General features: G+C 38.5%; 1 protein-coding gene across 18 annotated transcripts in view; it reads right to left on the bottom strand.

Annotated features, from left to right (window-relative positions):
- The window catches only part of PLEKHA5 (pleckstrin homology domain containing A5), a 174,246-nt gene extending 147,831 nt beyond the window's left edge, over nt 1–26,415 (bottom strand). For 4 of the 18 annotated variants that reach the window (XM_071815566.1, XM_065847182.2, XM_065847088.2 and 1 more), the window contains exons 1-3: nt 26,241–26,409; nt 26,038–26,114; nt 22,926–22,983 (exon numbers count right to left, since the gene is read on the bottom strand). In XM_071815566.1, coding sequence (XP_071671667.1) covers nt 22,926–22,983; nt 26,038–26,114; nt 26,241–26,338 — 233 coding nt within the window. In that variant the 5' untranslated portion in view covers nt 26,339–26,409. Of the gene's footprint in view, nt 1–22,925; nt 22,984–26,037; nt 26,115–26,240 lie in introns of all 18 variants that reach the window. The other 14 variants (XM_065847209.2, XM_065847153.2, XM_065847163.2 and 11 more) reach the window with 6 other exon arrangements.
- Nucleotides 26,416–27,783: the final 1,368 nt, after the last annotated feature.

Raw genomic sequence — 27,783 nt, 5'->3', positions numbered from 1 at the left:
TCAGAGAGCAGCCGTACCTGTACTAGTTGCTTTTCTTCCACCCAGAGGTCCTATTTTTCTATGAAATGATTTGCATTTGCCACAGAAAAGTTGCACTGATTGACATGTGCTGAGAGAGTATAAAACCCCATCAACTCAAAAAAGTGACCTCAACTGAGCTACAAGTCTCCATGTACATTAGTGGGACCACAGTTTCAAGCCCAGACCTTCTCCTGGCAATTTATTTCTTCAAGAAAACCATACCTATAAAATAAGATTAGGAAATTTATTGGCATTAAATGGCAGTAGTCACAAAAAAAAAATAAAATAGTCAAATTAAAAAAAATGAAATTTGCCAAAAGAAATGCATGTGTTATCTGACTTCTATCAAGGATCCTCTACAACAAACAAAAAAATAAAGATGAGTCCATCAGTATACACATTTCCTACCAAAGTCCATGTTCTTCTCTTCACACTTCAGACCCCTACATAACAAACTGTTTGATTTTAAAATCATACTTGAAATATAAATTAAACAGTGTTTACTTGTAATGAGCACTCCAACACATTCAATCCACCCCCCAAAAAATCACATAGTACAAGTATTTTTGCTTAGTAATCCTCCTTACACATTCTAGTTGAAAGCTGACGCCCATGGAGAAAAAGCTACTACAATATTATCTTCTTATGGAAGATTCACTGTTTCCCTCACAAAAATTGCCCAATGATTTAGGCTGGAAAGTACCTCTGGACCTCATTTAGTCTGACCTCCTGCTCCAAGCAGGGCCAGTTTCAAACCTAGTGCAGGTTAATGAGAGCCTTGTTCCATCAAGTTTTGACAATCTTCAAAGACAGAGACTCCACGGCCTCTCTGGGCAAAAACTGAGATGAGGTAAGTCACAGATTATGCACTTGTAAAGGTTATTTACAGTTTTTTGTCATCATGAGTTGGCAAAAGCCCCTGCAGTTGCTGACACAATGATATTTCTATGTCAAATAGTGCTGAAAAAGTTAGCAGCAGCAGTAGCTACCTATTCTCTGTAATAAAAGATTGTGCACTGAAAGCTTGTTTCTGACGGTATTTTTCAAGGCAGAACCATTTCCTTAAATCATCTTGCCAAAACTGACAAAATTCCTGGTATTCAGTCAGAAATACTTCTGTTATTTCCAGGCATACAGGTCCATGCTTTTAACGCTGTGCTGTGGTAACAGGTGAAACAAGAATGGCTTATGCTCTCTGCCTTTAAAACCAACAGACATATCAAATAATTCGTGGAGAAAAAATAGTGTTTACAAGCAAGTCAGACAAATGACTTTACCTTTATTTTATCAATGTGATTAATGACTGAAAGTCCTGAGGTCAACTTCTTTTGTTGTTTGTTTTTGTTTGTTGGTTGGTTTGGGGCTTCCTTTGGTGTTTTTGTTTTGTTGTGGTTGGTTGTTTGTGTTTGTTTTTAAAATTCAGTTATTACAATGAGTACAAAGACACCTACGGATTAAAATTTCTCCAGGAATTTGTAGCAAACATAAACATTTGGCCATTATTTTATATTTGGTGCTTCCCTCTCCCTCCTCTATTCTACCTTCATTGTCCACTTTACCACAGAAACATCAGTAACGCTAAGACAACTCTTTTCTAGTTTTGCTGGAATTTTAGGAATCTCAGGCATGAATCATTTCATCTAAATACACCTCTATCTTTTCTCAGAGTTATTCATTAGGGAGTGGTGATTAAAATAAAATTATTAACCCGGAGATTGAAAAAAACTCTTTACCTATTCAGTCAGCTTGGCATTCATTTTTTTAAGTCAACTTCAATAGTCCTCTAGTTGTCATCTGGAACTCTAAGAGAGGACCTGAATTTTCAACATAGAAACCAGCAGAAAATTATAGAAAAATCTCAAACCTTGGTTCCATATGTATACACACACATGCGCACACACATACATATACATGGTAGTAACAAAAAACCACGAAGGGGAAGTAGCCTTCCCTGGTCTCCAAAGTCACTTTTGGAAGTTAAGACTTGCACCTACAAGTGTAATCAAGATTTTTAACTCATCTCAAATAGAAGTAGTTACTAATGATGTCGGCACACGCTGCTAGTCCAGAACAGTTAATTCTCCTATTCTAATAAATTCCTGTAAGCGTAGTTACATTTTAACTTATCCACCATCTCAGCTGTACATTACAGCATTCTTTTAGAACAGGCAAGTTGTTCAATTCAATAAACAGAATTAACAATTTTGCTGGATTCTAAAGCTTCTGCTGATTTTGAGGGCAGCCATAACAGCAGACTTCAAAGAATATTTCTACATCTCTATTTAAATATGCGTTCTATGCTAGAAATAGTACTTACTTACTGTTTTAGCTAATCAAAGAAAACTTAGTATAAATAGAAACATTACTGAGTTGCAAGGAAACACTGAGCTGGCATTGCTCAAGTAAGTACATAAGAATACTGCATAAAAACTATAAGGAAATTGACATAGTAATTTTTCCCCATATAGCAGTACCATACAGCATGTTATTTAGTGAACAACATTTAAACATTAACAAACCCTTTTATTGTAAAACAGATGGAGCTATGCAAACTCAAAAGTCTCTTCTCTGAATACTGTCTGATGAACTTGCATTTGCAGAAGCACCTACCGAAAGTGCCACAGGTTCAGTCAGCTCACACACCTGACTGAAAACTATTCCTACAATAAACAAATTTACAGTTTGATTTGATTTCTCACATGACTACATGATTGCTAAAGCCATCGTAAGAGAGAACAGCTATTAGGTTGGTGCAAAAGGAATTGTGATTTTTGTATTGGTAATATTTGCCATTTGGTATTGAAATGTATTTTTAAATGTGGCTATGTTATTCATCATTTTAATGAGCTTTTCTTGCTTTGTTTTTTCCTACTGACTTATTACTTGCTATTTATCTTATATTTATTTTAGACTATGGAAATTATGTTAGAGAAAAAGCAAATTAGAGTTATTTTCTTACTCGAGTTCAAAACGTTTCATAAAGCAGCGGAGACAACTCTCAACAACACATTTGGCCCAGGAACTGTTAACTAAGGTACAGTGCAGCGGTAGTTCAAGAAGTTTCACAAAAGAGACAAGAGCCTTGAAGATGAGGAGTGTAGTGGTCGGCCATCAGAAGTCGACAATGATGAGTTGAGAGCAATCATTGAAGCTGATCCTCTTACAACTACATGAGAAGTTGGTGAAGGACTTAACGTTGACCATTCTACGGTTGTTTGGCATTTGAAGCAAATTGGAAAGGTGAAAAAGCTTGATCAGTGGGTGCCTTATGAGCTGATCAAAAATTAAAAAAATCTTCATTTTGAAGTGTCATCAACAACAACGAACCATTTCTCAATTGGATTGTGACGTACGACAAAAAGTGGATTGCATATGACAACCAGCAATGACCACCTCAGTGGCTGGACCGAGAAGAACTTCCAAAGCACTTCCCAAAGCCAAACTTGCAGCAAAAAAGTTCACTGTCACTGTTTGGTGGTCTGCTGCAGGTCTGAGCCACTACAGCTTTCTGAATCCCAGCAAAACATTCACATCTGAGAAATCTGCTCACCAAATCGATGAGATGCACCAAAAACTGCAACGCCTGCAGCCAGCGTTGGTCAACAGAAAGGGCCCAACTGTTCTCCACAACACCACCCAACTGCACATTGCACAACCAGCACTTCAAAAGTTGAACAAATTGGGCTACAAAGTTTTGCCTCGTCTGCGATATTCCCCTGAACTCTCACCAAATGACTACCACTCTTCAAGCACCTTGACAACTTTTTGCAGGGAAAACACTTCCACAACCAGCAGGATGCAGAAAATGCTTTCCAAGAAATCATTGAATCCCGAAGCATGGATTTTTACGCTAGGGGAATAAACAAACTTATTTCTCATTGGCAAAACTGTCTTGATTGTAATGGTTCCTATTTTGATTAATAAAGATGTGTTTGAGTCTAGCTATAAAGATTTTAAATTTGTGGTCCAAAACCACAATTACTTTTGCATCAACCCAAGATATGACTAGAGGAACAGGACTTTGTGGGACTGATCTTTTCTAGATAGTTTCAAATCAGTTTAAGTTCTCTAAGATGTACCTACCCTGGGAAAGTGTTCCAAAGGAACGCTAGGAAAAAAAAAAAATAAAAAATTTCTTTCTCCTTTGAGCAAGCCATTAACTTCAGACTCAGCAAACCTACTTCAATACTATATCATTCCTTGACCACAGTTATGAAAGAGTAACTGATTTTATGGGAAGATTTTATGAGAGAATGAACAAAGTACGAAATAATTGTTTTGCACAGCACTTTCATTCTCTTAAAATGGTTATGATGAACTTTCACTGACAATTCCATGCATAATCAGAGATTTTTGTTACAGAATTCACTTGTCTGTGGGTTTTTTGTTTACATACCTTGTACTGTCAGCACTTAAAGCAGCCTCAATCCACCACTGCTTCAAACCCACTCATAAAGCATACATCAAACTGCAGCATAGAGCAAATGCAGCTGTGGCAGCCATTGTCAAAACTTGTAAGATAATTTTTCATGTTACTTCCTGTATTCCCAGTCCTTCATCTATTACAAAGAGTTTTGCAGGAATTAGGTCTTGGAAGTTTGTGGGGTTTGGTTTGTTTTGTTTTTTGTAGTGAATGAAAATTAGAAACAAATGTTGCTGCACCTCAATAATTTATCATTTTTTATGTGAAAGTGCAATCAGATGGATTAAAACATGGACAAAAGTAAATACGAGAGCTAATTAACAAAAAGAAACAAAGAAACAAAGAAAACACAACCTATTTACAGATAAGAGTATTTTCAAATGTTATTTTGTAAAGAAGAATTTTAAAGTAATTCCATAGAAAGATGTAGTCTCTATAAAGTAGAGTCCATTTTCTATTTAGATTTACTTCTTTTTGTTTTGGTTTTTGTTTGTTTTGGGGTTTTTTTGGTTTTGGTCTCTCCCCCCAAAGTTCTGCTCATGTTTTTGGTGTCAACAAACTGGCTTAAAAGATTAAGACAGTGCCAAGACACTAGCTGTTGACTTCTCTGTCAAACAATTCTTCTATTGTTTTTCAGGATGGGTTTCAGATGGGTAAAGTAGCAGTCACAAACCAGTTCAAATTGAAGAGCCTGAAAATCAGGAAATTATGGCAAGCTCTTTATCAACTTTTGGAAACTCACCCAAGTTATTCTTTGTTTTTGTCATTTTCATATTGCCTCTTCCAAAAACGGATAAGCCATGAAAAAAAGTCATCAAATGCCTTTAAAAGCTTGGCTGAATTCCTTGTAGGATTAAATTTAGGCAGTGTTGGTAGAACACTTCACAAGCGAATTCCTGCTGATCAGTAGTTTAAATAAAAAATCTGGTTTATAAATTATCACTTTCCAATATTCTTGTTATTCGGTTCTCTTATTTGTTTACTGGATAAAATGACAACCCACGGTTCTAGTATTTTACAGTTATTCCTAATCTTGTTCCTCTCAATCCAGATGAGAAATAATTAAATGCAAATAAATCCTAGATTAAGAATCCAGGTGGTGTTACAATGAAGTAGCTTTTACAAGCTTAACTCTCTTTATAGCATTTTCTTTTTATTTTAAAGATATTCCAGAGGCACATCTAGCAAATTTAGGAATTGATTCCTATCTATTGAGACAGTTTACATGTTTATTCCTACAAAAGCTATTTTAACAGAAGAAAAAAAAAAAAAAAAAGCCATTTGTGTCAGCCGGGAAGTCTTTATATCCACTCTTCAAATATCCGAAAAATAGAAACAACACAGCTTCTCTCTTTTCTATAATAACACAAAATAGTATCAATTCAAAAAAACCTAAACATTTCACAGGGTCTTCTAACAGAAAGTTCTTGTGCTCCTAAGGCTTTTGCAGCTTTGCATATACAGCCTACAGTGATTAAGTATCAGCAATAGTAAGTTAAGCCACTATCTTTTAGATTTCATGAATATGTCTATTACTTTGCAAGGCTAAATTCTGATATCAATTATGGGTTGCATGGAGGAAATAAAAATTTAATTTTCAGAGTTAACTAACATTGAGATCTCTATGTAAAATGATCCCAGATTCATTGCTCAAATAAATTTCTACAGTTTCACTAATAAAAAACGCCAAATCTGTAACTTTAGAGAAAAAAGTTGCATTAATTATGATTAAAGATCTATATTTGTATCCCACTTGTTATATTTTCTAAAGAATTTATTCCTTGAGAGTAATATAGAAATCATAGTTATTTCTAAGTACTGATTTCAAGTTGAAGAAAAGCCTTTCTTCAAATGGCCATGTGCTTACATAGAATAGTCCTGTCTTCTGGGCAGAAAGAGAGAAAAAGGAGATTTTTTTAAATTAGGCAATCATTTAGCCTGCTGAAAATACCTCAATCTACCCTCCCCAAGATTGTATTATATCATCTAAATTAATCCCCAACTATCTCTCAAATTATCTCACAGGATTTCTGAAAGCACGTACAAGTTTAACACTTCAATTCCATTTAAAATATGAAATACAATTCAGCTGTAACATCTCTTTGCCAGGTACCATCTCACTCACACACACACCTCTTCATGCAGTAAGTCAGTTCAATCAGTCTAACTCAACAGTTCAACTACCAGACAATATCTAACTATTTAATAAATGTTATGTTCCTCTCATTAAGTCTGTGTGTAGTAAAGCTTAAGTAGGAAGATCAGTAACATTTTCATGTTTACATACTTTATCTTCAAAACAAGTTAAGACCAATACGTTACTACAGGGAGAGTATTAAGTCTTCCAACACAGCAGTTTCGTGCACATACAGTATCCATCAAAGCTTCAGTGATAAGATGCCAGTCACAGATATTCTTAAAGACCATTCCTAAGAATCTGCATAACCATAATTAAAACAGTATTCCTCTCATTTACTCCTAGTAAATGAATATTTATGACCTGGTGATTAGTGTTGTTCTTAAGAGCAGCTGAACTAGGTCAGATCAAAAGCCCACATAACATGGTGCCCAAATGTGATTAGTAGCAAAGTCTTGGAGGGCCCATCTGAACCAGAGAGACGTGCAGCCAGACCTTGCTTGGGCAGCCATAAGCCTTGGAGGTGGGACACTAATGAAAGAGGTGGCCACATTCTTCCATGAACGCAGACTGACAGCCCACAGCATCCCAAGCTACGCTTTCTAGATGTATTCAGCCACTTTCCTTAATTACATGTGTGTCTTTCAGACCTTATGAATATCAGGCACAAGCGCCAACTCTTCTTGATTCAGAATTCCTCCTGCTAGTTCTTCTGCTGGAATATACAAACACATGGTGCCTACTCTCCTTCTTTCTGTTATTTGTAATTTTATAGACTCGCCGCATCAGCCCTCAATGAAGTTTTACAGGTGTTCTTCAAATGACATCTTCCATCTTTGATCACCCTTGTCAAACTCCTCTGTTATCTTCTCCAGTTCTATTACATCATTTGCCTGTTAAACTACTACTACTTCAGCATAAAACTATGCTCATATTTCCAGACACACTTAACTGCAACAACATTATTTCAGATGTCAAGCCTTTACAGTCATGTCACTTTTTCAACTGGAGCCTCATTTTAAGAAGTCTGTTTTCTCTACAAAGCCACAGCTTCCATTTTTTTTCCTAAATGAAAGTGATAAAATATAATCTGAATCTCAATAGATAATATTTTTTTATACCTAGAGGGCAGGAAATTTTGCCAATTCATAAGCCTAACATCATGAAGATGTCAAGCAAATTTTAGAAAGTAGTGCTGCCTTTCAAATAGGAGATCTTGTTAAAAAGAGCTAGAAATCTTTGCATGAAAAGTTCAGTCAAATGCACTAGCATCGTAACAAACAAAAACTCACCTAAGAAGCAAAAAGTAGTATTTCCTCCTTTCTTTCCAAATGAAATGATTTAAACAAATACTTTCCTGAAAGGTTTAGGGATCTCTCAGCACTGCCAGGAGACTGTGGTAAGTGGTAAAAAGTAGAAGTAACTCCTGTGTGTCTGCAGTAAACAAGCTGTCTTTGCGTGTATCTGGACAGCACCGGTCATACAGCTGATGACAACAAAATGCTGGTTGCGTATAGATGCTCTATATCCAGTCATCTGTCACTGCAGCGGGAATGCTGCTCATCTGTTGGTAGGTTCCCACCACCTTTCAGAAATACTAATAAGACAACAAATGTATAGAGTTTCATGCAACGTTATTGTGTTTCGGTTTTTTTAAATGCATGTAGAGTTTCCTTCCTAAAACTGCAAGAATATTCATTCTATGAACAGACACATGGTCTAAGTTTTAATAAAGGGAAAATAAAAGATTCAATTAAGTCATTGGCTCAAAAATAGATATAAAAAAGGAAAAAAAAAATCAAAAACTTAAGAAAGACTTCACTAAAATTGCAGGACCCAGTGGCTCCATAGACTGAAGTGATAAAATAGCATCTATTATCTGCAGATTGCCTGTGTAGATGTCCAAGTCACACCAGGTAACAAAATAATGCTATTATTTAACTTTTTCTGGGATACAAGACTTACAGCTTAACTTTAGTGCCCACTTCACAAAATCTGAGCTACTATTCACAACAACTGGGGTTTATACGGAAGTCTTTGATAGTCTGAAAGAACCTGGAGCTTATACTTCCCTCTGTACTGCATGTTACTGCTGAATTCAGTATTCAACACAGCACATTTAGAATGAGAGGGCAATTTTCTTCCTAGTTACCTTAAATAAGAAGCAGATCATGGGAAAGTCCCTCTCCCCAGGCAAATACAAAAAGAAAAAAGTCAGTTAAGTAGTCATAATTAACACATATAGAGAGGAAAAAACATTTACTAAAATAAGTTCTCTACAGAATGTCATTACAGACCCCATAATAATTTTTTTAATGCTGAACTGCTTACACAGGGTAAACAAGAAAATATTTTAATTGGCCTCTAACTTCATATTCTTCCACCTATTAATCTTGTACCTGAAAACCTTTCTTCTGTTTTTGTAGCAAAAAGATCTCCTGTAAGCATATGGTTAACTTTGCATAGGTTAGAAACAAATTCTTCGAAAGGGAGGGTTGAGCCATGTAAAATATTCAACATGAACCACTTCAGCTGTCTCAAAACAGGTTATAAAGATACATAAACTTTTGATGAATTCACGCTATTCAGTTCATCTACTGCCCAGACAGGTCACATCTTGAAAACGTATCTGTTTCCTTTAAGCCCAGGAGAACAGTAATGATACGTAAATTCCTGTCCGAACTTCATGTAGGGCATTAATCATTCTCTCTTTAGCTGCTGGAACTATACATCAATTCTAGTCCCATCTGAAGAAGCACTACGCAATATTCCTTGTGGATTTTTTTTCCATCAAAACTTTTTATTCAGAAGAAGTGTGTCCATTCAGAAGAATGTTCCTGCTTCCCACTCAGTTCCCTGCCTATTTACTGGAGTAATTCACAAAACATTTCTATGATTCAATGGGTTGCCTACACTTCCCAACGTACATCAATTAATACCTTGATGTACATCGTACTTTGGGGACTTGCATCTCCTCAGCTTTCTGTGAGTCAGTTTTTCCCAAATTACTATCCTGGCCATTACTACACTACCAGATGAATCATAATAGCACAGAGCAGTAACACTGGAAGATGAGTACAGCTAATTACTGAAAATAAAATCACAGCTTCAAAGATTGTTCCACACACAATATTTATATACTCTTCCTTATTACACCTCGAGCAAGTAAATATATATCTATTTATTAAATATCTAAGTATAGCTTGCAGACTAATAATGGTCTCATATAATTTCTGGTGCCCCAAAGAACTATCAGAACACCAAAGAAGGAAAACCTGGACATACACAGAAACAGCTCAAGGCAGTATCACCAGAGAACTCTAAAACAAGCATTTCCATGATATTTTGTGCAGTACAAAATATGGTCTAAAAGCATGAAAAGCTGAGCTTCTTTGAAAAATTAAGAAACAAGAACAGTGGTTTTAGATGCAAGTTAAAAAAAAAATCCAGTATTTAAACATGTAATTGAAACCCAAGTTGCTGAGTTATGGAAACGCATTATGAAATTAGATTCTTCTCCCTTCACATCTCTTATTTGGGTGTTGAATGTGAAGTATTATATGAAATTAAGTTAGGCAGCTTTTTTGTTTTTTACCATTTCAATACATAACTTGGAATGCAACCAATGAAATAGCACCATTTATCTCTAAAAATAAGACCAGAGAGTTTAGTGGCTCTTGATTATGTTTTCCTTACAAGGAGCCTTTGCAGAAAAGTACATGTTTCAGTTCAGAACAACGATAATTAGTGCCTGTGGGAATAAAGCAAACTAATTTTTCCACAGCAACATAATTTCCTGTAACTTTAATTTTTGCATGATGATACTCCAGTAGTTGCTCAGATACATTTTACTGTCTACAGTATGATCGGGATTTTAAGCAATTAGCTCTTTTCAATTTAATCCCCCAATTTAAAAGAAGTTTTACTCATTTGTTACAAAAAAAAGCCTTTATAGGAAGGAAGAGAATATACCAATAAACTCCACATACTTTTAAGGATGCTAACGAATTCCTCTAACTTTGGATTAAATTATTTAAAACGACAAAAGCAGACAGATGCAACTTGTAGATGCACCTGGCATACAGGCTGTGCTCTTCTCTATATTGCAATGGAACTCATTTTCAGAACTCCAGGCATCCATCTCCACTGACTAGGAAGTCACATTTAATCTACATAAAAGGGGGAATAACCAAATCACTTAAATACAGATATAAGAGCTGACAGTGGTTTGCAGAGAGCCAGGACTACAGAGGCTGCGCTCCAGCGTCGCAGAGCACACTTAATGGACACACGGTTCAGATGCAGAGGAAACTACGCTTTTCGTTACAGCCCTTGAACAGTTGTTCTTCATTCAGCAACAGTTAAGAAACAGTGTTTTAGTGGAAATGTAGCTGTAGGAAAGACAGCAAATGCAACCAAATTTTAAAGAACAGACCTGCATCCTTTCCTACTGAAATGAAAAATGAATGCCATGCTCTTTTTCAATTTTTAATACTAAATACTTCAAAAGAAGCTTCTAAAAAAACCCAGTATTCGAGTTTAGAGAAAAAAAAAAATACACCTCTTCGTAGACTTCTCAGCCAGCAGTATTATCTCTTTCCCAAAATAAATCCTGGGGTTCAAAGAATTAGACCAAGAAAATAATTAGACCAAGAAAAGCACTGATGCAATGATGAGTTGAACGGACATCATGTCATTCACTCAGGCAGCTCCAGAAGCCAAAACAGAGTCAATCCATATGGTGAAGTTATGCACATATTGGTATTTACAACATCCTTATTCCCTGACTTCAAGGTTCTAGAAATACAGCAGTGGTGTTGCAAAGAGTTGTAAATCAACGAAACCAAACAAACCTCACAAATCCTACACAGCTAGTCATGTACCTGTCTTTTTGTAACCCTGTTGATGAAATTTCCACCATTTTCAGATGGAAATTAGAAATTACTATTACATCATTTCATAAACAACAAAAAACCAAACCAGATTATTTTGATTAAGTAACAAAACCAGTTTTTTATTTTTATTTCAAAAGAAAGCACAAAACTGGCAGATCAGCTGTTCCTACTGCTTCATAGCCACGAATCTGAATTCTTATTTGAATATTTTAAGTGTTGTCCTACCAGCACACAGGTGTTTATATTTTTCATTTTTAGAGAGAGGTGGTACGTAAAGTTGATCTCCAAATACATAATTTCAAGTATAGCAAAAAAATGCTGTTCAATGGCACAAAACTAAGTATTAATAAAACCGTTCAAGAAATGTATTTGAGAACCATTCTTCAAAAGTGGACATACATTCCATACTATATTTATCCTTGCTTCAGAATGAGCCATTTAATAATGTATTAATCTGAACTTAGCATTACAAATGCTTTCCATTTAGAAATGTTTTATTCTCAGTTCAGCACTATACTTTTTCATCATCACCTTTAACAGTTAATTTCAATATCTACTTTAATGCGCAAAGAACAATCAAAGCATAGCATTCAATAATCAAATATTTCTTCATCTGAGTATCAAAACCACAGACATGTTGGTGAAACTTTACCAGGAATATTACAAAAGGACTGTAAAGCAGTTTGGACTTACCTAATGAACACAATGCTATTTATCCCCTCACAAAAATGAAACAGCTTTGGTAAATAGAAAGTAAAAATTTCCCAACCACAAGCCATATTTTTCTGTTGTCATTTCATAGTGACATCACTGCGACTTCTTAGAAATCTGGAGATAAAATGGAGAATGAATTGGTCTTATCATGGTGTGGCCGACAGAAAACACCAAACAACAATTCATCCCCTGACTTGTCCATTAACATTTGGAGTTTATTTTCTTCTAGCTTCATCAATTAGATGGATTCCTTTGCCAAAACTAATAGGAGCCAATCTTTCACAGACAACAGTTCAAAAGACAAATATGCCTAAATTAGTCCAATTTACTGACCACACTACAAAGCAAAAATCCTCAAGTTCAATTGTTAATCTATACATTAATTTTTCAATCCATGTAAAACTAGAAGTGCTGCATCAAGTCATTAGCAGCATGTAGATTCAAGTAATTCAAACTACTATATGGCAAATTAAAGAGCATCACTGGTCTAAAGGAAACACGCTGAGCATTCCTCCTTCAAAAGAATGACTAGCAAGTTTCTATGAAGGACAGGAAAGAGTCACGATAAGTAATTTGGTTTTGCCAAGTGAGTTTACCACAGTCCTCTCACCCCACCACTCTTTTTTGGGGGGAATGGGAGGAGGGACAGATGCAAGCAAAAAAACGGAGGAATAGGTGGGCTGAAGACTTTATTTGCTATCAAAAGCACATTAGTTCAATGCTAAGACTGTTTCAGATATGTTGCAGGTGAGCATGCACACATATATATACCACTTCCTCTGTCTTACAGCCTTAAAGAAATATATCAAGTAATCCAAGTATTTATAGAGAGGTTTTTAAATATAGGTTAATTACCATGATCATAATGAGTTGTCCCTAGTGTTCATTATTTTGCTTTTACTTTAGAGAAAAAAAGTAAGCTTAATTGAAGTTTAAATTATATGTTATGCTTTACAAATTTTTTTAAGTCTTGAGTTTTCAATATTTAGCACTGTATCCTGAGCAGATCCTAATTTTTACTGAATAGCAGAAGATCCTGCAGGGTTCATTTCAGGCTGCGGCATTTGATACTGAACTGACCTCACAGTATTTACATTCCCCTTAGGAAAATTTGGCATGCAGTCCAACTGGGGAAGATCATGTCTAACACTACTTGAGCTAACAGAGCTAGAAGCAGGTAGAATAACAGTGAAAAGAGTAGGGTGAATGATAAGGGCACACATACAGAAATAAAATAAAAAGGAAGAAGAGAAAGAGAAGGTCAAACAGAAGAAAAGGAGAATTGAAGAGACAAGATCTGCAGACAGTTGTTTTTCTGATATAAGACAGTCCCTGTTTTCTTTTTTTTTCAAACGAGTACTGCAGACAGTAAAAAACAAATTACTTTGAGGAAAATAAACTAATCATGTTACTTGAAATATTTGTCTCCGCTCTAAACAAATTAACATCTGCAACTACAGCTATGTGTGCGTTGTATCCGATTTCTTCCTGTCATTGCCATACCTATGTCAAATTTGGACAGGAGAAAAACCCAAAACCATAAAACTCCCCCGATTAGCTCCGCTTTTGACCATACCCACTACAGTTACAGTAGACACCCCTGTTGAATCCAGCAGTTAAATCAAATCCAAAATGTATTCACCTCCATTCATTACATTTTTTCTAACTGCTGCAAATAAATTAGATAGGAATACAAGAGCCAGTCAGCAAATCCCACTCTCATTTTTCCTAGAAGTGCTTATCCCATCTTCAAACAAGTGAAAAATTATATTTGTTCTTTACAGATTCACTCTGCCAGCTCCATAATCTCCTATGCACCAGGCCTGCTGACATTGTGCAAGAGCCAAAGGTTCTGAACCAATTGCAGATTGATTTCTTCACCTCTTTGAAAAATGAAATAAAAACCTCAAGTTACTATAATTTCTTTGAAACCCCTATTTCCAATTGCACAAGGCAATTTTTAAACGAAGTAATAAAATAACTGAAATGCAAGAGTTCTCACACAAGTTAATGCTGATTGCAATACCTGTCTAAAGTGACAGTACCTTCAACCCTCATTAAAGCTTAAGAAGTTTCTGTTTGCTTTAATTACTTACAAATATAATCACTGAAAGTCAAAAAGAAAAAGCAACTCCACTACTGAACAACGACTGCAAAAAACCCTCTCCCCTTCCTATTTAAAACCAGGTTGCTGATAATTCCAACTCCTCAGTCTACTGCAGGTAGCACAAGTTGAAATCACAGAGGGCTGTGAAACACAACCAGCCCCACTTACAAGCCAACAGGACATCACCACTTTCATCAACAGATGATCATCTACTTCTGTCTCACTTCACAAAGCTCTTCCATCTACAAAATCACAAGATTTTCATGTAACTTACATATTTGAGCTGAAAAATGTTTTGAAGCAGCAGGCGCACAAACAAAAGACTATAATGAAGGGGATAAAGCACTGGCATGTGAATTGACTGCTGAATTTGATAGCACTTTTTGTTGTTTTAAACCGCAAAGTGAGCAATCGGAGGCAACAGAAATCCCGAATTTCTTGTTAGACAGGTTTGGCACTCTCACTTGAAGCTGAACAAAAACCACAATAGCATGAGCTCTATTCTGAAGCGTATTGCAAAATCTCTTTTGTGTTTAGCTTAGGATATAAGATTAAAGAGCACTTCAGGAAAACGTTCAGATTTTTTCTGGTGTCTAGAAATCTTTTTATATTTTGAAAGTGAAGTAAAAAGCAAAATGCAAATGTTTCATGCAAGAAATTTGGAAAGCGGGGGGTCCCTGAAAGAGGCCTAAAGAACAATACATGATACATATTATACACATCTGCATATATATATACTTTAAAGTAAAATCCCACTACTGGCAGTGAGAGGGCCAAAAAGGATACTGTTTCATGTATATTTAAACAGAAGTGACTTCATCCATAATACCAGGTATTTAAACAATTGCAAGACATCACCTTTTATGCTGTTTACTGTGTTCTATGCATTACTAGAAAAACACACAGATTTAATGTTTTGTTGCCAGTTTAGCTGCTTTTAAGAACAAAAGTTTTCTTAAACAGTATTTGTGGCAGGAGAAGTTTTAACCTGGGAAAGTTTTAGATTCCATTTCCAGAAAAGCAAAACAAAACAAAACACTTCAGTAACTGAATTACCAGACAGACAAGAGCTGCAGAAAAAGAAATACAATGCTTAGTACAAAACGATATAAAAGTCAAACCACCATTTCCAGCAGTGTTCTCACAATTCGCACTCTGCTTCTTTCTAGTCTCATCTCCACATTACTTCAGGGAAGGTTTATTAAGTGTCCTTACTGACTGTCAGGTCACTTTTATCTGAAGCTGAGTAAAAGGAGGGACATAAGGAAGACACAAAGTGTATGGCAGAGATCAGAACATATCATGTCTCAAGGTTCTTCAGCCTGGTGTAGTCCCTAGGTGAGCTTGTATAAATAGATAAGAAACTCTACACCAGTATTGTAAAATGATCACCAACTATAGACAGATGCCCCAAGACTCCCAGCAATAAGTATAAGAATTTAGGCTTCCAAACTCTACAAATTCATTGTCAAACTATTTTAATGTTAATACCTTCTGCCTGATCAAGGATAACTTCAGTGACCTACACTTATAAAGTTCACTATATTAGAGACATTCTTCACAGGTGTTCAATTCGGCCAACTAAAGGTTTATTGCTTCAAATGTCAAATGCTTTTAAATCTACAGATACAATAAAGACGATGGATCAATTAGTAAAAGGTAAAATTTTGTTAACTAAAAAAAAATACAAACTAGCATTCAACTTGAATTTTTAGATCTCCAGAGCAGAAAGATGCAACTTCACAACCAACTATTTAAGCAGACCTCCATGTCCTACTCAGTACTGTGAAGATTCTTTCCCAAAGCCTATGCTATCAAGTTCCCATTCCCAAACTTCTATGTCTGAAGGTGGACATTGATGCAACTTCTTCCCTGCCAACATCACTGTGAGTGAACACCTTCCCTTCAACCAAATGCAAGACCAAGTAAAGCGAACAGAGAGACATGTTATCTTCCACATTCGAAAGAAAAAACACAAGGGAAGGAGGAGGGAGAAGGGAAAAGTGTTTAAATATAAGTATTTACTTACTGAAACACCGAAAAAACACAGATACAGGCACCACGTTGGCAGAAATGCAGTCAGGGCTGTGGAGTTTTGCTTCCAGCAAGCCTTTGCCTCAAGCTTTACAGGAGTTTTCTTCCTCTCTCGCAAGCACACAGAAGCATACTGAAGATTGCTCTGAACTGCCAACCAGAGTGTATCTCAGGTTTAATGAAAGTGTAATTCATTATAATAAGGCCCAGTGTAACATAAATATATGCAGGAAAAACTGGCTTAGCACAGCACCACAAGAGACGCTGGTTTTGATCCTGCACAACAAAACACTTGCAGACCACAGAAGTGCATGCAATTTGTTTAAGTAAAAGCAAAACATCGTGTGCACCAGGTAAAATTTGGACTTGTAAAAGTTCTACCACACAGTAACTACATCAAGTAGACTTTTCTGTAAGAAAAGTTCACAAAGTGTCTCCCTGCCAGTTCAGGTGCTTTTGGAAGTGTCCCTCAGTTCAGGTACTGCAGCACATGGGTACTGAGGCAGAGAAGAGAAAAAGAACCCATATAACATCCTGACACAACAGGAAGAGGAAATACTGGTACAGGTCCCAGAATAATTCTTCCAGTGAAGATCAGTTCAGTTTCTTTTTTTTCATCACTATTTATAAAATCATGCAGCGGCCACCGACATAAAAGGTTATGATTGATCAGCATTTCCTTTATTTTGCACGACCCTTCACACATGGTAAGTAGTAAAAATGAAAGACCACAGAAGAATTCATTTCACAGTAATAACATCATAAAGTATATATTAGTTTTACCTGCTATTATTAATCCCACCAGCAATTAAGGCCAAAGTTAGGGAAGAAATATTACAACTTCCAAAACCAAGGATCCAAAAGTGGGTAAGTTAATTCACTAATTTGTTAACAGATGTCAAAAACTTGAGTGTCTTCAATGTCTTTCTCATGGATCTCAACATTCATGTAAGAACCTACATTTTTTTTATTTTAAAATAATTATCCATTAATTCTTTAAAGTGTTTAAAAACTTGGTAATGATATAACAAAAAATAAAAATCAGTAAGCTTCCTCATAGTTCCAAGTCTATCTTAGTAAAACTAAAGCACTCAAGGTATTACCCAATTTAGAAACAGACTGCAGGAAAGAGACAGCTCAAAATATCAACCACAGACGTCACAGTCAAAAAGAGACTTTAGATGCACACTAATTCCTAACATTCACATTTGATATTCTACCTCCCAGGCTAACTTTGAAACAGGTTCATAAGCCAGGGGTAATAGGCCCTGCCAGACCTGCACACGAGTCAGACAACATGTTTGCACAGGGTGAACTTTTGCCACCCTTCCCTCTGGGAGAAATTCCAGCAAGTTCGCTCCTAGGAAATCAGCTCCCCATCCCTACTCCTTGTGCTGACTTCCCACTGCCACTGCTCCTTTTTCCCCAGTTTAGTCTCCACTCCTCCCTCTTCTGCAGCTACTCCCACCTTTTTAGCCTTCTCTTTCAGTGCACCACCGCCTCCATCCTCTTTCCACCGCATCCTCCCCTGTAAGTGGCTTTTTGGATGCAGTCCCATCGCTCCTCTGACCCACACCCTTTTCTTCCTGTGTCTAGAGTCCTTCCACCTCCACATACAGCTTCAGCATTGCGGTATTTTTGGTTCTTGAAATAGTTCAGTGAAATAAAGAAGTATGTGTTAAAATAGATAATAAATGTACAGGCATTCCTAAAAAGTTCTCCTTTTCTGAACAGCTTTTGCTTACTACAAAGGTAAAAGGCATAGGTTAGTTTGTTGAAATGTTATGTCCCAGTTCATCCATCTAGCTGTATGTCACTATTTGACCTAGTGGTCTTCCCATGTAAGAATGAACCAAATGAAGGCCAAGAACAACCTTTAAGCTTTCCTTTATTTTTGGTAAAATAAAGGTTAGATGTAGCAGGAAAATAACAAAATTTCTGGTAGGAGTGCTGTGATTCTTAGTGTTACAGGAAAACAGTCTGATCTGTTCTTATTTTTTTTCAAATTCCATTTTTCCTTTCAAGAAAGGGCTTCTCTGCAAACATGACGAGTTGTTCTTTTTCTCGGTAAAGTCTCAGCTGAAGGGTAAAGGATCTTTAGAATGCACATAAAAGACAAAGGTTCAAACAAAAGCTGAATTCTCAATGATCATGGGTTTATTTTAGCAAACAACAGAAACTCACGGCTGAAAAAGATCTTATCCCTTTTAATCACTTAATAGATTTTTCTTACCTTCCCGATTTTCAAGCTACTTGTCTACAATAAGCAAGCCTGCGTTGATAAAATTCTCTATAAAAGCATACAAAACCTCTATTTGATGCCACAGTGAACACAGCTCAGCTTTGGCCTGGGTTTGCCAATGCCCTGCTTCAGGAAGCAACAGGCAAAAATTGTTCTGATAAATACAGAAAATGGTAAACTTCAACACAAAATTCTTAAAATAAAACTTTAACTCTCTTAATTCTTTACGGTTTAAAGAACTTTTTCAGTGAGCTGCCCTACAGCAGAGTTAAAAAATATCAAATTTTAACATGAAACCAGTTTACCTAAGAGTACTTCTGTACAAGGCAAACTAGTTAAACTGATGCAAAATTCCCCAAATTTCATCCTTGGACTGATTTTTAAAACAACTTTATTTGTTAAATTAATAAGTTAAATTACATAAACCTAGTTTAAAAAAATCTATACAAAAATCCTAACATATGTTCAGAACTACTGAAATTAAAAAGGAAAAAAGGTGAGAAAAGTAAGCACATGCCTGAGCTTAGACAGTCACATGGTTTTAACCAGCAATAAGCGTTTCTTAAACACATGCATATGAATAAACACATACACACACATACATATACATGGAGAAAGACACATTTATGTAGTTTTACAGCTCTCAAAACCAGCACCTTGGTGCCCAACGAGGACATGGTCACCACAAGGTACTAAAAACATCAAGCTGAAAATTCTCATTGATCTTAGTAGGAGAGGAGCCTGAAGCCCATGACCAGGTATGTCTTCTTTATTGACAAGTATCATACTGGGATTGTCACATGGGTTCATTTCCTTATGCACTTATAAATAATTTAAGTAACTTAAGCTTCCCATAATACTATCCAGCTTAAATCTGTTTTGGGTATAAAGCCCTTAACTTTTCAGAGCTCAGTGAGTGCTCGACACGATAAGCATAAATAACTAGTCCAGTGAAGTATTCTAAGCAGCACACTGTGGCATCATTTTCCCATATCTTGTTTTACTTCATAGTACAGAAGAGTCAATAGTTAACTGATAACAAACTAATTATTAAAGGTTATATTTGAATGTGTTGACGCTACCATCATCCAGCCCCACACTCCAGGTAAAAGTTTAGTTACTGTATAAATAAAGGACTACACTCAAACAAAGCATTATTTCAGAAAAGTGATGAGGAAGCGCTATCTGTGCACATTTCTAACATTAAGTAAACAAAACAAGACTTTCTTGGTCTCAAAGACACAAAACACTTTAACAACGTAACTACATCTCATGAGAACATATACAAAATGTTACAGCATGGTGTATTTTTTACTCCGAATAACAAACACCACCTTTTGCCATTTGCATTTACAAGGGATAGGGAGGATGTGGGGGAAGGATTCTGTCATTACCAAGTATTAGAATTCTTCTACTAATCCAAAAAAAAAACTGCAAAAAAGGTCAAAGTCCTTGCTAGCATCAACTTACTAATACAACCCTATTAAAAAAAAAAAACAAACCAAACCAAAACAAAAACAACAAAAAAACACATTATGCAATGGAAGCAACTCCATATATATCCCTGTTACAGAACATAGTTCCTTTTTAAATCTAGAATAAATTCAATGCCATGGGGAAAAAAAAAAAAAAAAGTGTGTAAAATAATCACCGTTTGGTATTTACTTATTCTGAAAACGAATGTACACATCCCAAGAAAAATACAGTGCCCTTTAAAAATAATCACATTTCAATACAGTCTGTATCCTGAGTCATTTGTTTGAAACACCAGTCCAAGGAATGCTAAGATTCAGCTGACGATTATCTCCTCAACATTATTCCAATTTGATTATACAGTGTTTACTACATCAAAGCCAGAAAAAGCACAGTAATAGATTCAGTGACACACCCACTTGGAACAGTGAAGACCTATTATTAAGAAACCATAAGAATAATTTTCAAAAGGTTTTTATTTTCAAACACAGTCTAGTGTAAGATCTTGCCATAAAGCAAGGTTGTTTAATATTTTTATTCAACCCACATATTTGAAGTTGTGCCTCAGAAGTTAGGTGAAATTATTTATGTGATCAGGAAACCTGATTATCCTTCTTGTCTAACTGTGTTATTGGACACACTACAGAAATCCAACAGCCAAGTTTCACATGGCTGAATGCATCAACAGCCTGCCATTAACATTCATTCCCTTGTCACTTTGTCACTCACGGCAGAACATAAAACAACATATTTCTTTCAGACCTGACCATGAACAAGACTGCAACATTTTCAGTTTTAACATCGGTTTATTATGCTGTAATAAACATAATAAACATTCATATTTAGGGAATCTGCACACTCAAATGAGGTCACATTTAGAAATCCATATGTCGGGGTGCCTGTACATCACAAGGTCACAGCAACCTGTAATGCTTCCCACTCGTGCAGGAGCATCGCAGTAGTTTAGACTCAGACAACTAGAATCATTATAATCAACACATCATCCAGCGTCACCCTGCGGAGGATCACAAGATAGCGATTATAATGTTGTCATGCTGTCTACGTTAGCTCTCACATCTTCTCTAGCACCAGCAGGGCTGGATGCTAAACAGCTTTGAAAGGAGAAGCTATCATTGTGCAGAAGTTTCAATTCAGTCTGAGAGGCAACACAAGAAACAGGAATTTAACTAAGGATGCCAAACTGGTCATACCACGTGAACACCTCAGCAGGCTCGACGGCACTACCCTGCTATCCTCCTACATCTAGCAAATCACAGAGAAGTGCTGTTTGTGCAACATGTTTTCAAAGATGCAGCACAACTTTTAAATACAAACACAGCTATTTAGTGTCTGCTATCAGCAAAACAATCAGCTCGATGTGCATCCTAACAGTTATGATAACACCTTGAACAGAAGATCTTAAAAGGACAGGAGTACACAACCAACCTAACCACTTGGTAAGTTTGTGCATAAGCACATCAGTCACTTTACAACAGCTGTCCACACTTTTTTATTTTAAGAAAACTTAAGTTCCTATTTTCCAGTTACTATAGCTAAAACATTGTTCATAGGTTTATTCTATGAGAACAAGTTCTATATGAAAATATAGAATTATTTCTTTTAATATTATATACAGAGACAAACCCAGCTTTCTTTAACTTTCACTCATCTTCATTTAACAATCTGAACAGAACACCAAAGGTGAACTTAGTACATTCCTGTCAGTTGCTTTACAACACAGGAGTCACGAAAATTACAAGAAAGCCGAACAGTAAAACAAGCATGTCGCCAATTAACAAGAATACCCTTTTGATAGAGCCCAGCACTAGTTCTGAACACGTTTTCAGAGCATTAAACTTCAGTATATTAATTTTTTTTTAGGATCAAATCAAACACATTCCTATATAAAATAAACCACATAGCACATACGTTAATACCCATCTCACAATGTCTACAATGCAACTTACACAAAGTAGCTACCTTTTGCTCAACACTAAGACTTAGAAAAACCTACCTGCTGCCTACAGCCTCTATTGCTATCAGTAAAGAGGGCAAACCAAACACACAGTTGAGTGAGTAAAATCTCCTAAATGAATCAAGAAAAGTCTGAGAATTTTTAAATAACAGAAAAAGTAGCATATTAACCAGCCAAAAATACACAGGTGCCACTTTAACGCTGCCCACATAAGGACAGTCCGACTATCTGGAAAGGAAAAGCTTCTAAGAAGTCTGTACAGATCTGATCAACACAACTTCTGGACTACTACACAAGAGCTCTATTTCCACACCTCTCATTCAAAAGGACTGTACAGAAGTCCACCCCAGTGGACACTCCTCAAAACATACTAAAATCTGAACAAAAAAAATAATGAAAATCAATGCAAGAATCAGGAATGGGAGGTCTGCAAAGACAACAATCACATTAAACCTTCAGAGTGGCTTTAAACAACGTAATTACTAAAGAATAGGGCTGAATCAAGACTCTTTTCCAAGTGACAAAGATCTTGCCTTTCTGAAAGCATTTCTGGCATGACAGTGTATACACACAAGTGTCAAACAAACAGAAAAACTCAAGGTACTCTCAACTTGCAAGGACATTTGTTGCTAGAATGGTCACACTCACAGCAGAAATTTCATTTGAATCTGAATCCTTAAGAAGTTTTCATTAAAAGTACTAACACAAAAACTCAATAAATTGTTTTAGCTGTGCAGAATTCAGTAAACAAAGGACTATATCCAGTACGGCAAGCTCGAGTAGTCCTTTTAGATATTATAGCATAACATTTCAATTCAGTTTGGTAAACATTCAAGATTACAGCAACATTTAGACAAACAAATTGAAAATTATAGTATTGTGACAGATTAAACAATCAACTTACTTTACATAATATCTTGCACCTTCAAAAGTATAAGCTTCCTCCCAACCTGTGGGTAAGTCTGGAAAACAAGTAGCAAAACAACCCAATTAACTTCTGAAATTATGCTGGTCATACTGGTCTACTCCCTAAACTGAGTTAAAATACTGTGTGTCTGATTCTTCATATTGAAAGCTTTAGTCCTAGAAACAAATATTTTAGAACCGACTCACAATACTGTCTCAGTTTAAATTATGTAACCCAAGAGAAGCTACATGCATGAAAATTTGATCTGGATTTCCCATTCTCAAATAATAACAATCAGGGTTTAAGTGTGCCCTCATTTAACAATGTTCCTTCCTTTGACCAGTAACTAGAACTTGCAGTCATCACTAGATCTTTCTGCCTTGAACTTCAGTAGCATCAAATTACCTGACAGGCAGAGATCTAAACAAAAACCAACTTACTGAGTTGCATTACATGCAAGTCACAAGCATCTTAACAGGCATGATATCAACTACACCACAGAGCATTAGCATCACATTAGCATAATTCCACCACTGTTGTGACTAACAAGTGTTCCTGCAGTGTTTACAGTTCTATTCAATTTTACATGAAAATAATTTTCAGTGCAAATCTAGTGGAGGAAGTGTGTACACCTTTTCCTTCTCTGTTATCACTCTTAAGAGTCAGGTGCCTGCATATTTAAAAAAAAAAAAAAAAGCAGCGCACTTCCACTAATGGTCAGTTTTTTACAAGTAACACTTTACTGGTGTAATGCAAGCTCTGAAAATATTGGGCAACTTTATGCAACTCTAGATACATAACTACCCTTAAAAGTTTGACCCAGTTAACAAAACCAATAGTTGATATGTAGGACTCGCTCATTGAATTAAAAAAGCAAGAATGTATTTCCTAATTAAAATTAAAAATATTCAGGGTGGGTCATGCGATCTTTTCCCCCACAGTTTACTTATTTGCTCTGGCTGACTTTTTACTTCACTCCTGTCTTTCCTAGAACAAAAATCAAGGTGTCTTTCGATAACAGCACAGGGCAAAGTACAGCAAACAGGAAGTCCCTCTAGCAGGAGTATTCATGGCTGCTGTAAGAACTTCGCAAAAAACACCATTCTAGTGCTGAATATCTCAAGGAATAAAAAGCACTTCAGTTCATAATGGAAGAGAAAGCTTTCCTCCCATGTAGTAAATAACTCATGACATTATTAAATAAGGAGTTTTACAATAATATACACTTCCAAAAGAAGTGTCATTAACTCAAAAAATGCTTCTTAAGATAATACATGTATTTAACATATTTTGACCCAAAGTATGGTCAGGGCAAAACAAGATATGAACCCCAGAATTAATCCTTTTGATTCTATCTCTGTGTGGAGATATCAATTAACACACACAAGAATGAGGAAAACTAAAGAAAAAGGTTTGTTTTGCAGACACTTCAGCATCTGATTGACAAATCATGGTCAGTATATCCAAGGTCATGCCTCACTCTCGTGTTCAGAAACAAGTTTAATTTACCTGATAATAACTCTGTTATTCTACATGTAATACTCCAGATACTCAAAAGCAAACTGCATTTCGTTTTAGAAGGCACTTAATAGCAGAAACAAACGCGACACATAGAAAATTCCTTAGAAATCACCATCAGTCAACAGAGACACTAGTAATAGTTTTAAAAAAGAATGAATCCTCAGCTAATGCTACTGTCCAACAAGCAAAGCACTTCACATACATCTGCCCCCATGCATATTGCTGTAGATAAAGGCCAGCTCCTCAGTTAATTTCAGTAATGAAAGTGGGGAAAAGGGGAGCCTAATAACAATCAGTAGTTCTATTTCCTGGCATTAAACGACTTCTTACAAACAGCCCTTCATTGCAGATCAGACTGCAGAGTTCTAATAGCCAGAAACCTGTGCTTTTTAAACTATTCCCGAGACAAAAAAGGCTGCCCAGAGTTTTCTAAAAGGCCATTTCTGATTTCTTAATGCATAAGTATTAACCAAAGCTAAAAAGCAAATAATCTGATATAGTCCAATTCACTTGCAGATTTTCCTGCGATTATCCAAGTGATTACATACATAAAAACAACTGCACTTATTACTACACTCCACCACCTCCCAGTGGCATATGTAGCCTGTGTGCAACACCAGCAGTCAGAGTTTGGCTCTGGGTCTCCAGAGTGTCTGCTGTAAATCATCCTCCTCCAGCACCTCCTGCTGCTACTTCTCCAGAGAGGAACAAACAGCAGCACCGAAGACGACCGATTCCACCCTCCTCCCTCCAAGTTATTCCTAATGTTTCAGTCCGTTTTCCTCCTAGCTATTCCACCTCTCTCAGTCACTTAGAAACCACCCACACTCTCAGCCTAGATGGAAGCGAAGGGAGGAAAAGGGTTTCTAGGTGACTACTATTCTATTTAGTACAATCAGCCTCAACAATTCTAGTATACCTATCGTGGTTATATCTAGGTACTGCTGGAAACAGAAATAAGATGAGTGGTTTGATGCTAAACTGAGAAAGGATGCTGTGCAGGTGAATAACTGGGGTAGCCTGTATGAAGCACGAGAAGAATAAGGCAGTCTCTAATGGTAACTATATAATATTATAGGGGTGATACAAGGCAAACAGAAAGCAAGCAGAGAAATCACACAGATACGGAGGGAAAGCCGGGGTGCAAAAGGAAGAGTTTTAAGAAAAAGATGAGGAGCACTCTGATGGCAAGCTGGGCAAGTCAGGCTGCACTGTAGTGTCATCCTGCTGGAGCTGGGGACAAACAACTGCGAGAAGTGTGGGGAGCGCAGAGAGCGCGGCGTGAGGAGTTGTCTCGGGTGGCCGCGGCTGCACCGAGGCAGTTTCCAGGATCGGGCGGCTTAGGGGCGACAGGGCGAAGCCAGAGGCGCTGCCCGCCCCGGCGAGGGGAGAAGGGGCCACGGGGCCGAGCCCGCCCGGGGGCTGGGGCGGGCAGAGGGTGGCGGGAGCCCAGGGGGCGGCCGCGGGAGCCGCGGGGCGACGGGCTCGACGAGACCCCGGGGAGCTGAGGAGGGCGGCGCTCGCCGGGCGGGGGCGGCTGTGCCGGGGAAGGGCTGGGGGCCCCGGCCACCCCCGGCGGGGCTCCTACCTGCGCTGCGACGGTGCCCAGTGATCACGGCCTCTCCGGTGAGGGGGTGCAGCCAGGTCGTACTCTTCGCCTCCTCGCTGCGGGGACGGACACACGGACCGAGTCAGGCAGGCGCAGCCCCGGCCGCCCCTCCGCACGCCCCTCCCGGCCCCCCCGCCCGCTCAGCCCAGCCCCGCTCCCCTCCTCGCCGGCCCCCCGCTCACTTGATGAAGAAGACGCGGCCGCCCTGGCTGATCCCGTAACTCCAGCTGCCGGGCAGCGCCCGCAGCCGCTCCACGCTCAGCTCCGCCGGGGCCGCCATGGCCGAGCCGCCGCTACCAGCGCAGCCGGGGAGAAGCCGAGGGGAGCGGGGAGGGGGGGGGGGGGGGAGCGGCGCGTTCACGAGCGAGCGCGTCCCCGCCGTCGCCAACACCTTGGGGAGGGGGAGGGCGCAGCGCGAAGAGGAGGGGGCGCAGTGGCGCGCCCCGCCCCGCCCCGCCTCTCCAGGGCCCGCCCCTCCCGCCGCGGGGGCGCGCACGGCGCCCTGGCTGGCTGCCTGCGGGGGCGCGCAGCCCGCCCCCGCCACAGCCGTTGGGGCGGGGCGGGGGCGGGCGGCGGGTTCCGGTGGGCGGGGGCGCGGCGGGCGACCCGCGCTTTGGGATGGAGTCCCGTGGGGCGCTTCCTTGAACCGCGCCCGGGGTGGGTGGCGCTGGAGAGCGCGGCGCTGAGGGAAGCAGTGCCCGAGCGGCGGGGAGGGCTGCCCTGCAGCGCGGGTGTGCGGAGGCCCCGGCTGGCAACGAGGGGAGGGGGCTTCGCCTGGACGGCGCGGCCGGCACAGCCCGGTGGGGTTGCGAGCAGCGCGGGAACTGAGGGGGCTGCGAGCCGCAGGGGCTGAGCTGAGCCACGTACAAGGGTTTTCATCTCGGCGGGGACGAACCCCGCGCTGCTTGAGGTTTCTCCACCACCCCCCCACCCCGGGGAACCACTGGCCGCCCCGCGCGTCCCGGCGGGTTAAAACTACAAGCGTGAGGCAGCACCTCTGGTAATCTCTCGTCGGTGCATTCCTACAGGAAATTAAAACTTTCGTCGAATTGCCTCAAGGGGTGTGCACGCACTTCTCATACCCTCAACTTGAAGCTTTTTAAAAAATTTCTCATGCGAAGGTGCAGTCTTCTGAAGCGCAGGAATAAAGAGATGCTGCCTTATTATTTTTTCTTTTTTTCACATAAACAACCCTGTCTGAGCCCTGCACCGCTCTTCCAAAAGCGTTCTATGATATGACACGGATACATGTTTTCAGTGTTTAGTGAGGTGGTAGTAATTCAGGTAAAAGGCATGTCTGCAAAAATAATTGTGTGTGTGTTTTTATTCACCTGAATAGTCATGTTGCATGTGCGTTTATACAGAACTGTGCACACCTTTGATTGAAGTTATAAATGACAAAAGTAAATTATTAGAACTGTGTTGTGGCCATGATATCTCCAAGACAATCTTGCTTTAGGAAAACACTTTCTGAACGAGGTGTAGAGCTGGGAAGTCTGATGGTATTCATGTGTTCACGAAAACATTCGAAATTTGCAGCTGACAGTACTCTGCACAGCAGCTCTGTCCTCTCTCTCATTTTGAACACCTTTGCAAAAATAGAATTTGATGGAACAAGTTGCTGTGTGGTTTGGTCCACACCACAGCATGTGGTCAAAGCCTAAAAGCCAGCTGCCCCACATGAGATACTCCAGACCTGATGAGCAGTGAACATGTGAGCAGATC

Source organism: Patagioenas fasciata, chromosome 1, assembly GCF_037038585.1.
Source record: "Patagioenas fasciata isolate bPatFas1 chromosome 1, bPatFas1.hap1, whole genome shotgun sequence".
Lineage (NCBI taxonomy): Eukaryota > Metazoa > Chordata > Aves > Columbiformes > Columbidae > Patagioenas > Patagioenas fasciata.
Note: the sequence above shows the minus strand (reverse complement) of the source record. Positions and strands in the feature narration are given on the sequence as shown.